Raw genomic sequence first — 14,911 nt, forward strand, 5'->3', positions numbered from 1 at the left:
ACACTCCTCTTGGTTAGACTTAATTTATATTAAGTAATAATCTATTTATTAGTTATAATTTTTGTATGCACTTTATTTGGAATATATTAATATATGAGTAAAAACTTTTCACAAGATATTAAATCTTTTATTTCCAGTGTTGCCAGATAAAATAGATCATAATTCACTAAAAATTGGAAACCAAGTCGCCCAATATTTTTCTGTAATAAAATGATAATGAATTGCAAATCTACATACTTTATAATTTATGGTTTTTACGAACCATATTGAGAGCAAACCGTGAGCGAATTGAAATCGTCATTATAGTGTGGTACTGAACTAAAAAAGTTATAGTTTAAGGTAGATAGTATTTCGATGTTTTCAATTTTGAAACACTAACTATCAGTTTCCGCCTCTATTTCATTCAATATAATCAAAAAGAGGAGAAAAAAGTCACAAAACTTATATGCTATTAAATGCGCAGATAAATTTAGTTACAAAACTTGATATCTTTTCTGTTCTACTACAAAAATTGTCAAAGTTGATGTATTGTTTTATGTTCATTATAGCCTAAAATAACCAATTTTTTTTTTCTAGATAGCACAAATCTGGTCGCCAATCATAACTTTTAGTTACTACAACTAACTTTGAATATAGCCTAAAAGGTAAAAATTACTTTTCTGGCAGCACTGATTATTTCCTACAGTTCACAGTCGTTGTTTAAAAGAGATAGAAAAAAATCCTTCAAATCTAAAATAAAATAAAATAAAAATTGTAAATCATATGATTTCCAGTTTTTATTTTACCATTCCTTCTATGTAATTCCTTGTTCTTAGCTTCAAATCAAATCAAAGACAACTTAAATTCTACAGTCTATAAATTTATTTTTTAATACTAAAAACATAGACGTAATTTATATATTAAGTACGAGATACAATGTTGTTATAAACAAACCAAGTCATAAACCTTACGATTTTCCCAAGTGCTGCTGTCATCGAAATTATAGTAGATAATTATAAGATATAAACAGATTAAATAGATAGAGTGTCTCCATCTAAGAACAAGAATAACATACAAGGAACGGTAAAATGATAACAGTATATCATATAGCCTCCTTTTTTCTTATGGTAATATAATTAGTAAAAACAGGACGAGAAATATACTATTTGTTACTTTTTCAATTTGTAGTCAAAGTTATATAACCAATAGAAAAGAAAGTGCACTTCATATAAGCTATGTAAAACGACTTGGTCAGGAATATATTACCAATCTACACAAAATCCTCCTGTTTTCGTTATATTGGCCAACCTGTATACAATATATATATAACTACTGAAAACAATATATATATTGTTTTGTAAAACTGTTCGTAGTAGGCACCTATTAGACTTTACTAACCTGACTAATAATTATTCAATTAAGCATTTGAATGATTTTCAAATCATTAATAAAAAAAAATTAGTAGCCGAACTACTAATTTTATTTATCCGACTACTAATTGCAGCCAACTACTAATGTCGTTCGACTACGAGTATCACGAACATAGCCGAGTAGACCCGATTGTTGGAATATGTAAATTTTTTAATGAATAAGAATGTTGCCAAATTAAATTTACTAACAATTACTAATTTTCGATAAAAGTAAGTACAGTTTTTATAGGAAATTGCGAGTGTTACAACGCGTATTACAAAACTTATATTTTAATAGTGGGGGGCGTTTTGTTTTTCGTCGTCATTTTTATTTAGATGATAATGTACTAGATGTAGTAGTAGTAATGGATAAAGACTGTAAAATTGAACTTAGTAGTAAACAGATTCGGAGAAAGGACGTTGTTGTAATTATAAAATTATTTGTTGAATTATAAAATTAGTAATTATTAATTATTCGAATAATAAAATCATTTGAATTCGCGCATCGTTAGCATTGATAGATTAAAAAAGATATTGAATGATACTGTCAATAAAGAGAATTTATCGATATTTATATTTGTCTATGGTAATAATAAAATCGATAAAAAATATTAATCGTATTGATAAAAATATCACAGTTAAATGAGTTGCAATAATAAAATCAAAATTAAAATTTTATATCACAATTGAGTAACGATGATTTTTTTTTGTGTATGTATATATTAAAAAATTAGTTGTTATTTTAATTTATATAATAAATTGATATATAATTATTAAAGCTACGTATGTAATTGTCCGTTACCTTTGTGTTTTGAATTTGTTACATTGATACAGTGAATTAGATGTCATTGACACTTATTAGCAATCCTATTATTTTAATTTGGATACTTGAGGCTTCTGATTAATTATTTTAAATGTGTAAATTTTTTCTATCGATTCATATACAAAGTATTTCTTGTAGTTTTAAATATTATATAATAAGTAAAACATGTGTTTTCTCTCTTATTAAATTATATTACTTATTATTTTACCAGACTGTACAAAAGTCGTTTAATTGGGCACCTCTGTCCTATTCGTGTTTCTAACGTGAAGCAATTCTGTTTGCATGGCTATGTTTCAGTTTTAAGGGTGGGATATGGTAGTGAATTTACAGGAATAGCAACGCATGGGACGTATCATAACAGTATACTCTGTTATGTCCATGCTACTGCTCATTTCTATAGACGACGGTTACCACTTTCCATCCGATGGGCCGTCAGGTTGTTTGCCATTCTAAATTAGATCTAATTATCAACTTAGCTCTTTTTTATTAGTATTCTATATACTTGCGCCTTAGATACTTTATACTTATATTGATTCATGCAAGCGAAGACGTAGGACACAGCTAATTTTAACAAAAAAGCTACCTAATTTAAATATTTTAGAATTGTCGAAGGAAATTTATTGACTACGTTCATTGCTAGGTAATTATGTATACAAATTCTTTTGTATCTTGAGAATTACAAACATGGATTGTCTATAGTTCATTATTCTCACTACTGAATTGCCTATAGTTTTTAGTCACTACTATCACTCTCTATGGGTTTAGGAACTCCATTGCTAGCTATATTCTATCAGGTCTCCACGGGGTTCCCCCTGGAAGCCATCATGGTTAATTCTTATGGAATTCGTCACGATGGGCTAACTGACCTGCCTTTTCATTCTCACCTATCATCCCTTACTGGTGCTCCGTCAGCGTATACCGTTAATGCAGGCGAGGTTACCACTCCATTATCATCCATATAAAAAAATATTACCACCCAATTAAAACTGACGCGAAAAGGACAGAAATATTTATAATATGCAAATGAAAGAAATACAAAATGGAATAACTTTTATTTAAATACCAACAGACAATATTGTGTGTTATAATGAGTACGTACCTGGTACTCCAATAAAATAAATCTCTGCATTAGCATGCATGGATTTATAAAACATTATTGATAATAATTAGTACTACAATATAAATGAAAAACGATAAAATAAAACATCATGTGAGTATAGTCACAGACATAGATTGAAATAGATGCCATAACCTGATTATATACATAGATAGAGCATCGAGCCTCAAAAAACGGGTCAATTTTTTATCAGTTAATTGTCAATTAGCTGACTCTTTTTTTATTTATTTAATTTAATTATAAAGGAAACATAACTATTTATCATGCAAAATTGTATGAAAAAGTTGATACTTTTTTTCTCGAAGTATTTCTATGGAGACACTATAAGGCCATAACTGAATTATGTTGTATTTGAATTGCTTACCATTTCACTTACCTATTTCAACAATGAAGTAGCACGTTTATGATTCACTATTCATATTTTTTGTACCATATTTTATTTTGGCCAATAAAGTTATTTAAATAAAATGAAATAATAACATTGTAGATGTATTATTTTTGAAAGGGTTTAGTGCAGCAAGGGTTGTGCTGTTGTACTTTTTACTACTATACTGTATGTATTTTACCGAAACGTAGAACGATCAAATTTTTATGTCATCTATCTCTATATATATGTCTGTGTATGTACTTAACATTATAATCGTTTCAGGCTTCACAGAAGGTCTCATGAGAAGTCATTGCAATCGTCTAATGTTTGCAAGTGAAGTTACTTTATCTAATTGGTTGTTACCAATGGATTTGTATGTAACATTATATATTTATTCGATTTAAATATATTCTGTATCTATTTGACCACACTAAATGATTGCAGTGATTTCTTTAAAACTCTATGAATATACATAAGTCATACATCTTCTTCTTTTCATTTAAGAGTTTTCTCTTGTCGGTGCAACTAATTCATAAGTCATATATAAAGTGATTAAATAAATTACACTATAAATTATTGTATAATGCTAAATAATTAAATAAATATTATAAAAAGCACATTATTAGAAATAAATAAGTATAAATAAATAGATTACATTGAGATTCATATCCATGGTACTATGGAAAAATTTTATTTCTTTTTCAATTAAGCCATAAGATTGAGAAAATTTTATTCTATTAACAATAATTAAATAACTAGTCAGTTTTGGTTTTCTTTGGAGACAATTTGTTATTATCTAACAGAATTAGGCATTTATTTATTAAATACTAACATAAATAAAATAGCCCTTATTAGGGTAGTGTAATACATAAAAAAATTAAAAAAAAAATGTTAATTTGAGTATTCGTTACATTTTTAACAATTTATTATAAGCGATATCAATGTTATGAAATATTTGGGTAAGCATGTTTTCTATGTGTGCGATACAGCATAAAATATTGACGATTTTGCAAGCTTTAACGTTTAAAATATTAATGAGTTTAAGACATTAATCGTACTTTAACATTATCAGTGTTTAAATCTAGTTCAGATAGCCTATAGAATGATAACACATAAAAATACTAGCATGTCTATCTAATAGCAACAATACACAGGAATTTGTTGTATATCTACTTATATAAAATTACATTTAATGCAAAATTAATACATCCAAATCCAATTTAATATTACACAGAAACATGTCTAATAAATTGATGTTAAGAACACTTTAACAATGATCCAATCACAGCAAGAACTTTGTGGCAGTGCGAACAGAACTCAATGTGAGTTAGACGTTATGATAATTCTCAATTGATCAGAAATAAAAGATTCTATATATATATATGACTAGAAACAAATAAAAGACATGTTCTTGACTAATAATATATCCTGTTATACAACACTCATTTTGTAGAATACTCGTCTGCCCACGTCACTAAGTATTTTCGAATTCAATGTGGCACTCCACTTATTTGTTACTAGAAGCCGGGACCGGCTTCGCATGGTTTTTTTTTAAACAAAATACAGCTAATGTCACTCGCTGATAATGTAGCTTTCTATAGGTGAAAAATTTATTAAAATCGATTCAGTAGTTTTTGAGTTTATTCATTACAAAAAAAAAAAAAAAAACAAAATAAACTTTATAATGTTAATATAGTTGATGATATATTCGTGTTTACCATCGACAGATATCGGATTTAGTCATCAATCCAATTACTAAGTCAAGAGTTTTTTAAAGTAAAAATTTATAAACGAATTCGACTATTAAATTACAAATCGAAATGAAGTTAAAATAGTTATAAACTTCCATAATAATATCCCGTAAAAATAAATTACCTAAGATTGCATTCGAAGTTTGTTGAAACAAAAATGTAATTTTACAACAGCCTACCTTTACCTACATAAGTACAGATAGAAATAAAATTATAATGCGATATTAATACAATAAGAATCAATAAGAGCCCAGATATTATTATATGGCATTACTTATAACAAGATAAATATGTACTTTCAAATTTCCTTTATAGGCATATATGACATGTTCTTCATTAATTCAGTAAATACCTAACTATCTATTTATTATTAAATAATTTGTAGACGTCACACGAGGTCGTATTGGAGAGAGAAAAATTTGCATTTCTACCTAATTTTCTAAATGTAAGTACTATAATATTTAAAGGGAAAACACTCATAAAGGCAAGAGAGATTGTTAAGCCTACCTATTTACATATCTACTTGTAAAGACAGAGAAAGGTTTAATTTATATAAGTACGGAATAAGAGTGAAGCTGATACGTGTTAATGCTTATTATAGTTCTGTTTATGTTTTAGGTTTAAAATTATATAGTTACCATACAATTAGGTAATTATAAAGTGCAATTAATAATTAAGGATTTAAGAAATCAAGTCTGCATAAATTTTTCGGAGGATTTAAATAAAATAAATGTACTTTTCCTATAACAATAAATGTTTATAAAGTTTAAGAAGTCAATTATTAACTTACAGAACGGTACAAACGTAAGTCTCGCATGTTTGTTTTTTATTTTTTTATTTATAAGAAGATGAGATTGATAGTATAGTTGTCGAATTGTATTCACAATGTTGTTCACATCATGCCGACGTTTACCGCTTTCTATTAGTAGTGATAGCTTAAATTAATAAATTAATTTTATTATTTATAAACCCGATGAAGCAATAAGGAGATTTTTTTTTTAATTAATTCATTATATTATTAATTTATATAATCTATTTACTGCACGCAGGCGTATGCATACTAAGTATTATAATCGTTAGCGAATAAGTAGGTACTTAGAAGTATATTTTAGAGGAAACATGAAAGAAAGGTTATAGCCGGCAAATCTTAAAATGTACACTTCCGAACACAATACGCTATATTACGTAATTTATATATTAAATATAAATACGTAAAAATAAGGAAGGTATAAAATACTAAAAGTTTTGTAACTTAAAAAAATATTTTTGTTATTTCGCAACATTGTAACATAGTTTTTAGTAACTGGATACAATTTAGAATCAACTCAACAAAATATTTTCGCACTTGTTTTAATGGAAAAAAAGGAAGTACATATTTTAATATTATTACACGGAAATGCGTAAGACAGCAAAGAGGACTTGAAAGCAGCATTGGACGGAAGGACCTTAATGACCGACTAATCAAATGCGTTCCTATTGTTAAGCAACAAGTATATCTAATATTTTATTGTTGGCTATAAACGTTTTCTTTTTAATATAATCCTATTGCACTACCGCGCTTCAATCGGTCTACCACAGATTTATATTATTGCTATTTTTGTTTGCCGATCACTGGGGCCAATTCTGAAGCGCTATCTCCTCTAAACCTATGTATCCTTTAACCTTATATTTTAATTTTATAATTTCGCGAAATCTATTGAAAATTTTGTCACATTGTTTATTAGAATAAAGCTTATGCTGTGGTATCAAATTGAAATTTTATTTTAGAGTAAAAGCGTTTGAGACTTGACCCCATTTTATACCTATTTATTATATTTTGATGTGACTTAGTAAAAATGTAATGAATTATACCGCTTTAATATTAAGTTCTCTAACACCTATCTTACAGATAGGGTAGAAATCTTAATGCCACATTGCCTGACTACTCCGTAAACCACGATTTAAACTAGCATCCAGACTAATTTTTAGTTTATTATGTGGTTTAATAGAGTCACTATGTCTGCGATGTTGTATTCGGCCTTGTAGGTGACAGACAAAATTCTGACTAGATTTTTCTTTAACTACATTTAGTAGATGAAGACGTTCAGTTAAACGTAGGTAACTGATTACCTGTAATTATTATATATTCAGAATCAAAATCGATCTACAATAACGATATCGATGCACTCTCGTTTTAAACGAGATAATACGAGAGATAAATATTATTTTTATAAATAAGGAACAATATTAGCCCGAACTATATTTTTATTTTATTTTATTTAAAAATAATATATATATATATATATATATATATATATATATATATATATATATATATATATATATATATATATATATATATATATAAGTTTGTCTGTTAGACAAATTGAATTCGATTAAATAATTTTATTTAGACATTTGGTTTGTTTTTAAAAGTCGTGTTATTATTATTGCATACATAGGAATTTCGCAAGTTTCTCAATTTAATTCTCATACATATTGTATAATTGAGATGCATTTATATAATGTCTGGATGTATAAAAACGATAGTATCGTTGAACGACTAGCAAGGTCACTAAACTAGAATGATATCATCATAAGACAAAAAAACGCACCAAGAACATTGTCGCACTAATAAAAACTTAATACATACATATATATATATATATATATATATATATATATATATATAGGTGCTATCTCAAGTTAACTCATTACTGTTTAAAGAAATTTTATAAGATATATAAGAGCTTAATATAAAAAGTGGCTCAAAGACTATTACTGTAATTTAATAATACCCAGCCATTGTTGCATTGTGGATACGAGCAATAAATATACATCAATAAAACAAAGAAAACGCGAATTAATTAATATAATTTAATTTTAGTATTACTATAACTAGTGATAAAATTTCCCAATAAAGGGAGACCTATGTTCAGAGTAGACAGTGAACGACTGATATGGTGATGACGATGACGACGATGAAGTAATATTAAAAATTAGAGAAAAAAAACCTGTCAAACATTTTCCACGTTGACATGGTTAATGGAAGAGAATTCTTTTAGAGTTCGTTCACCTTTGTACATTTGCTTATCTCTATCATATTTTTTGTATTATTAGTGTTTACAATAAAGTATAAATAAATAAATAGTCGATGGTTATACTGCTATTTAGGAAACAGTCTTGAAAGTAGGTTAAAATACACCCCTCCTTTGTATAGTAATTTCGGTTCGATCAAATTCTCAGTGGGGTCGAAATGGAACCGGTTGGAACGCCACAGAGCCATCTGTTTTTCTAGGACCGAATCGACTGTTCTGACGTCATCAAAGCCTTTTTTTTAACTTGCTGACTAAATAGGATCGAGCGTATCAGCCGGTAAATAGGTCTAGTCTTTATATATTACGCATGTTCAGTAAACAATATTAGATGTTCTTTTATCGAATTTTGTTTTCCAAAAATAGAGCATAACAATATCCACAGTCTGTCATCATTCACCGATCATTATCATTAGTAGAATGTCGTTAAAAATACCCAAGGAAACAAATCATCAGTGCAAGATTGGGAATACTTGATATAAAATCAAAGCTGACTGGTCCAAAGGTTAAATTAAATAGGTTAGTGGGGCATATTATATCTTAATTATATTATAAGTATATAGTATTGATAAAAAGGTACGTCGATCCCAAATAATAACTGGGATCAAAGTAGGAAAACTGATAAAAAGATAAGCTTAGACCACTTACTACGTATACCATGTACACACAAGTTTTACCTACATGAAAGTGAGTATAGTACCTTTATTATTAAATGATAAATTGGAAGTTAGGTACCTACATAAGCCACAAAACGCGTAATTTGTTAAACGTTTATAGGACTTTAACGATAATAGGTATTGTTCGTTATCTGTGTCCGTATTATATATTGATTATTTGCCACGTAAGGGAAAGAACGGAAAAATAAACAAGTTCGAACATGGAACTTATGTGATTTTTTTAAAATTATTCCCTGACTATATTAGTCATGTATAAATTGTATTGTATGTATAAAGAATTACAGGCCTTTTCGAATAAAATTCTAAACTTCTTATATATGTGCATGGGAAATTAGGATCCATAATAATACAATATAATATACTTTACTATATTATATAACATATGATTGCAATTTTTATTCCATTATATCCTCATTAGTAAGCAACCATAAAAAATTATTTCGCTTAAATCATATCACAGTTCTTCCTTTAGTTGCCGTCTGATTTTGGCCTATTCTGGGTTAGATACACAAGTCACAGTTTTGAGCCACAAATAAATCATAAGATTCTCACCATTATTCTATTTACTGTATACGTTCTATAGAATAGTTCATACAAGCGCAAAGAATGTAAAAGGAAATAAAAAATAAAGAGAAAATTAAAAAAAAATACATAATTTATTGCAATCACAGACAAATTAAAATGAATTTACAACTGGCGAAAACGCCAGCGTAGTCAACACTATACAAATCAATCATATTCAGAATTATTAACAAATGCAAACAACTCGCAATCATATAGAATAAATAGCTTAAAATTAGTCTGTCAATGTGTGATTTGTCAATTATTAAAATATTGTAAAATGGAATAAATTCATGAAATAATACAATCAAATTCCACAAGAGCTAGTAACGACCAAATGCAAAATTAGCTAACATACTTAAAACAGAATGTGATGTGAGTTTGAGCTGAGCGCTGTGCGCCGGTCCGGTGGCGGCCGGGCGCGGTCACAGCGCAGCCGTGCACGGACTTGGCGAGCGCGTCGCGACCATGCGATCACGTCATGTTCACGCCGAGGGATCGGCTCGCGTACTCGTATACCACGTACGATATTGACACGGCCGGTATCACCTTGATGAAGTTGGGCGTGATGCCCCGGTAGAGCCCACGGACGCCCTCCCGTTGCACTATCTCGCTGAACACCCCTCGCATCGTACCCTCTGCTCCCTTGGCGGCTTTCTCTGTAAGCAAAACATAATAATTTACATATCCGTACATAATAACCTACTAATGACGTATTGGGCGTAGGCATATATTATCCAGGCCGGGTCCCTTAAAAAGGCACATTCTATACTCTACATGTCTTTGAGCATAGTCAAAAGCTCAGCATCCTCGGAGGAACACCATATAGTTCTATGGAAAGCATGAGACCTTAAATATATCTATATTTAGCCTATAGAGGCCTACTATTGCTCCTTGGATAGTGTTTAGTTACGAACATTCACTCGCGTTGGTGTATTATACTGGATTTTTATAATCAGTTCTTGTGGGAGAAAGGGATTGTTAGTAATAGGATCTAATCTAAAATATAATAAAAATAGGTCTATCAGGTCGACCTCCACGCGGTTCCCCCTAGAAACCATCATGGTTTCTAGTGGAATTCGTCACAATGGGTTAACAGGCCTGCCCTTTCATTCGTACCTATCATCCCTCACTGGTGCCCCGAGAGCGTATACCGATAGCGCAGGCGGGGTTACCATTACATTATCACCTATTAAAAAAATCAGCTCTTACGACATTCTGGATGTAAAAGGGAGTGGTGATATATTCTATTCTCACTCCGTTAACACAAGGACAACTACTGCATACACATTTAAAAATAAAATCTTTTATTCATCACGCAGCTTCAAAAGAATTTCGCAGTAAGCCACTAATACAAAATTATTTACTTGAGCGTCATTTCATTGCCAGTACAGTACAATTAAAATGAGATTTTATGCCAAGAAGCACTATAATATCGTGAAAATTTGGCAAAGAATGAAAGATATTTACTCTTATAGAGGTATGTTTAGAATACAAATGACAATCGGCATACGTTTAAAAATAATATATTTTTTTTTTAATTCCTATTAAGGAATTACGAAATAAAACAGAATCAATACTGTTAATCAGATCAGTCCCTACAAGTATCATTCGTAAATTCTGCTTTCCTTACGAGAAGTTATGATCAGGGACTTTATACTGAGATATGTTTTGACATTCTCACCGACGCGACCGAGTCGTGCACATTCTATACTTATTACAGTGCCACGTGACAATCACGATAGTTATAATGTCGGAATCTGTTTTATTGTTTTTTCAACCTATTTATAAATTGGAATTATTAAAAAAAATATTACAGGGTTAAAAAAATATTACGCATAAAGATTTTTTCAAATATGGAACACTTATTTCAAATATTTATAATCAGGTCGATTCTGAGACGTCGATTCTTCTTAAATCTATCTTTAAAATTTTAATTTCAATTTGATATCACAGTGAAGTTTTTATTATAAGGAGCAATATAAATTTAATTTTCTAATAGAATTAAGTCAAAATTATTAGAATTTTAGTTTATGGTGGTCCGTAAAACAGTAATTCCATGAATTATTAATTTAAAGTTTCAGGTTAAGAGATAAGTTTTAAAAATTGGTAATTAAAAAAATTACAGTATCGGCTACAATGTCTAATTTAAAATACAGAATATATATGTTAGGTAATAGTTATTACTATCAAAGTTTTGAATAATCATCAGCCAGTTTCTTTAGATGTTCTCACAGAACTACAAGAACTGATTAATAATTATAAGAACGCACAAAGGGCAATATTCAAATAGTGAAACGTACTATACTCCTTCAATAATTAAACTGAAAAGGAAACATGAAATTAGACGAAACTAAAGTGTAGTGACTAATTGTTTTCTTAATAAAAACCCACAAGATAAAACAATGAAGGTGTAATGAATTTTTTGAAACATGTACAGATGTGGAGCCGATATTATAATATCATGTTAGCATTCAACTACTTGTATTGACAGTATGCAAGTAAACGTTTTACGTGACAAGTTATTGTAATAGAAAAACCATTTTCTGACATACAAAATCTTAGTTATGTACTCAAGTAAAAGCACCTATTGTCACACTCATTTGAATGCTACGTCACAAGGTCATTCATGATACATTGTAAGGTTCCCAAGAGGTTAAAAGGAAAAGTTACGGATTCATCATATCTGCCCATCATACTATCGATCCGTATATCCACAATATAATAACTAAGATTAATTTATTGACCTTCAAAACAAAGTCAATAGAAAGTTGAATTTTTTATATAACCCCACCAACAGTTAGCATAAAGAAATCCTAGGTATATATGTGACAAACTTGACAAGTTTTTATGTTTTATATAAACAATGCGGAATATACTCTACAACATACAAAATAATAAATGGCAATAGCTCACCTTGGGCCTGCAATCTCGTTCGGACAAGTGCAAGCGGGTACGAACACACCTGTCCCAGTGTGCAGGAAGCGCTGCCGCACGCGAGCAATAACAGCATCCCCGGCTGCCCGTTGTGAGCTTGGTATTTGCTAATGTATTTCTTCTTCAGAGTTTCGTATACAGCTAGATCTATGCCTGCGTAAGGCACGATGCCCAGGATATTTGGAATGTAACCCTTGTAGAAACACATCAATCCTTCTCTAGCATAAATCTTTTTGGCCGCATCCACGATGCCTTTGTATTGGCCGGTTTTTCTTAAAGCTAACCTTGTCTTTAGCACCTCTAGTGGGTAGATCACAGTTTGACTGATAGCTCCGGCGGTCGCGCCCGCTAAGAAACGCTCATGTATTTCTAGAGGTTGGTTCTTGCGTTCACCTTTTATCAGGCGCTTTACTTGTTCGTAAGCGGCGAATTTTAAAGCTGACTCCGGGGCAATTTTGATTACATTAATTCCGTTTCCTCGCCAGAGGCCGCTTATGCCACCTTCGCTTATCATTTTTGCTAAGCATTTACTCATGTTTTCTCTGGTGGGATTTACCTGTAAAATGACATAAATGAAATATTAGCACAGTATAAGTAATAAGAGGTTTGTTTGAATCGAAGCATTTGGCGTTCCATTGTTTCTGCCTACCCTAATGGGAGACAGGCGTGACAGATATGTATGTATGTATGTATAAGTAATAATACTAAAGTACAGTATGGACACTGGTGCCCGCTGCTATCTGACCTCACCATCTCTCAAATACGTGTCAGCACCCAAACTCTATTTTCCCGTGCTAATCGTAACTGCACACGCATACATTGTCACATGTACAGATGTTATATATTTCTGTAGTTATGGTAAGGACGGTACGTGGCGTTTTTGTACGAAGTGTCATATCACACTCCGGATATTAGTGCATGTGTACTAGAACTTGAATTGGATCGGATCGATTTATGATAGTAATATAAACCAAGGATATTTACCTGCAGAAATACCTTGAGACGATCGAGCGGTGCAGTACAGGTGCGGCTGACGGCGCCGGCGATACCTCCTGCTAGCAGATGACGCCACCACTTGCCAGTTTGTAACTCGCTTTGGGTGAAGTCATCAGGGACGTTCATATCCTCCCCGATATCGAGGTACTAGAAACAAAGAAACATTTATAAGTACACAATCTAGAGCATAGATAACAATAGAACATTTGTCTCTAGTGTTATTTCAAAGTGGCTTGTTATACGTATACACTTGTGCCACTTAATAATACTTAGACTTGATTAAACAGTAAAAATTACAATTTACTATAAATATTTTGATATTTACTGTACATATATAAAAGAATTCAAGATAATTTTTCATTGAAGAAAGTATATAAACAACTGAAATCTACCGAACTCCAAACGAAACGATCCCCGCATCAAAAGCTATAATTTTTAAAAACATTAGAAAATTACGATGAACAGAAGCCGAGGATTCTACTTTTTACTATAATTTTATTGATACTGAGCATTTCATTACAAGGATGTTACCAAGTTATATGTTATTATTAGAATACATTATATCAGTGACGGTATTACACTTTTGCACATAGGGCATCGTCCTCTTCGTTGCAGCCAGTAACTTTCTTTCTTTTTGCTATTTTTGAACTCCATATCTTAGTTTTAAATCTTAAGTGCTCTGTCTGTAGAGGAATGATATATATATATATAGACAGAATATATAATTTTATTAATTGTTTATTTTATTTAAATTGTCATATGCCTGATTACGTTATATTCGGATCATATGAGAGAAGTATATACGTGAAGATGAGAAGTGAAATCGAAAATAGTTGATAGCTTCATAATACAAGTAAAATATTTTCATTTCGGATTAAGAAGCGATTGCAAATTCATACCATGTACAATAGCAATTTCTTTTTATATGCTTAACGATTTTAAGTGTTCCTAATTTAGAAGAATACGGAATAGAAGATGTAGAAAAAGTAACGATTCTCGTAAAATTAGGCCAATTATTTATATTTTTTAATACAGTAGATACATACATACAATAGCTTTAAAGCCCTACTCCATATATCCTTATTCCGGTCGCCATTGTTAAAATATAGGAAGCAATTTCTTTATAGCCGGAAACAATCTGGTAATAAACGTATCGCAGAATATACCAATTACCATAGTATCTTTGAAGTGGCATAGAATCTTGTCGTTCCAATCCAAAG

General features: G+C 30.4%; 1 protein-coding gene across 3 annotated transcripts in view; it reads right to left on the minus strand.

Moving 5' to 3' along the window:
* Window positions 1-9,834: 9,834 nt before the first annotated feature.
* Window positions 9,835-14,911, minus strand: part of LOC113519768 (calcium-binding mitochondrial carrier protein SCaMC-2) — a 62,846-nt gene continuing 57,769 nt past the window's right edge. For all 3 annotated transcript variants that reach the window (XM_052895409.1, XM_026904965.3, XM_026904974.3), the window contains 3 exons: window positions 13,680-13,838; window positions 12,675-13,251; window positions 9,835-10,417 (listed from right to left, as the gene is read on the minus strand). In XM_052895409.1, the coding sequence (XP_052751369.1) occupies window positions 10,233-10,417; window positions 12,675-13,251; window positions 13,680-13,838 (921 nt within the window). In that variant the 3' untranslated portion in view covers window positions 9,835-10,232. The remainder of the gene's footprint in view (window positions 10,418-12,674; window positions 13,252-13,679; window positions 13,839-14,911) is intronic.

Source organism: Galleria mellonella, unplaced genomic scaffold (genome assembly GCF_026898425.1).
Source record: "Galleria mellonella isolate WM207_F2 unplaced genomic scaffold, CSIRO_AGI_GalMel_v1 utg28, whole genome shotgun sequence".
NCBI classification, from domain to species: domain Eukaryota; kingdom Metazoa; phylum Arthropoda; class Insecta; order Lepidoptera; family Pyralidae; genus Galleria; species Galleria mellonella.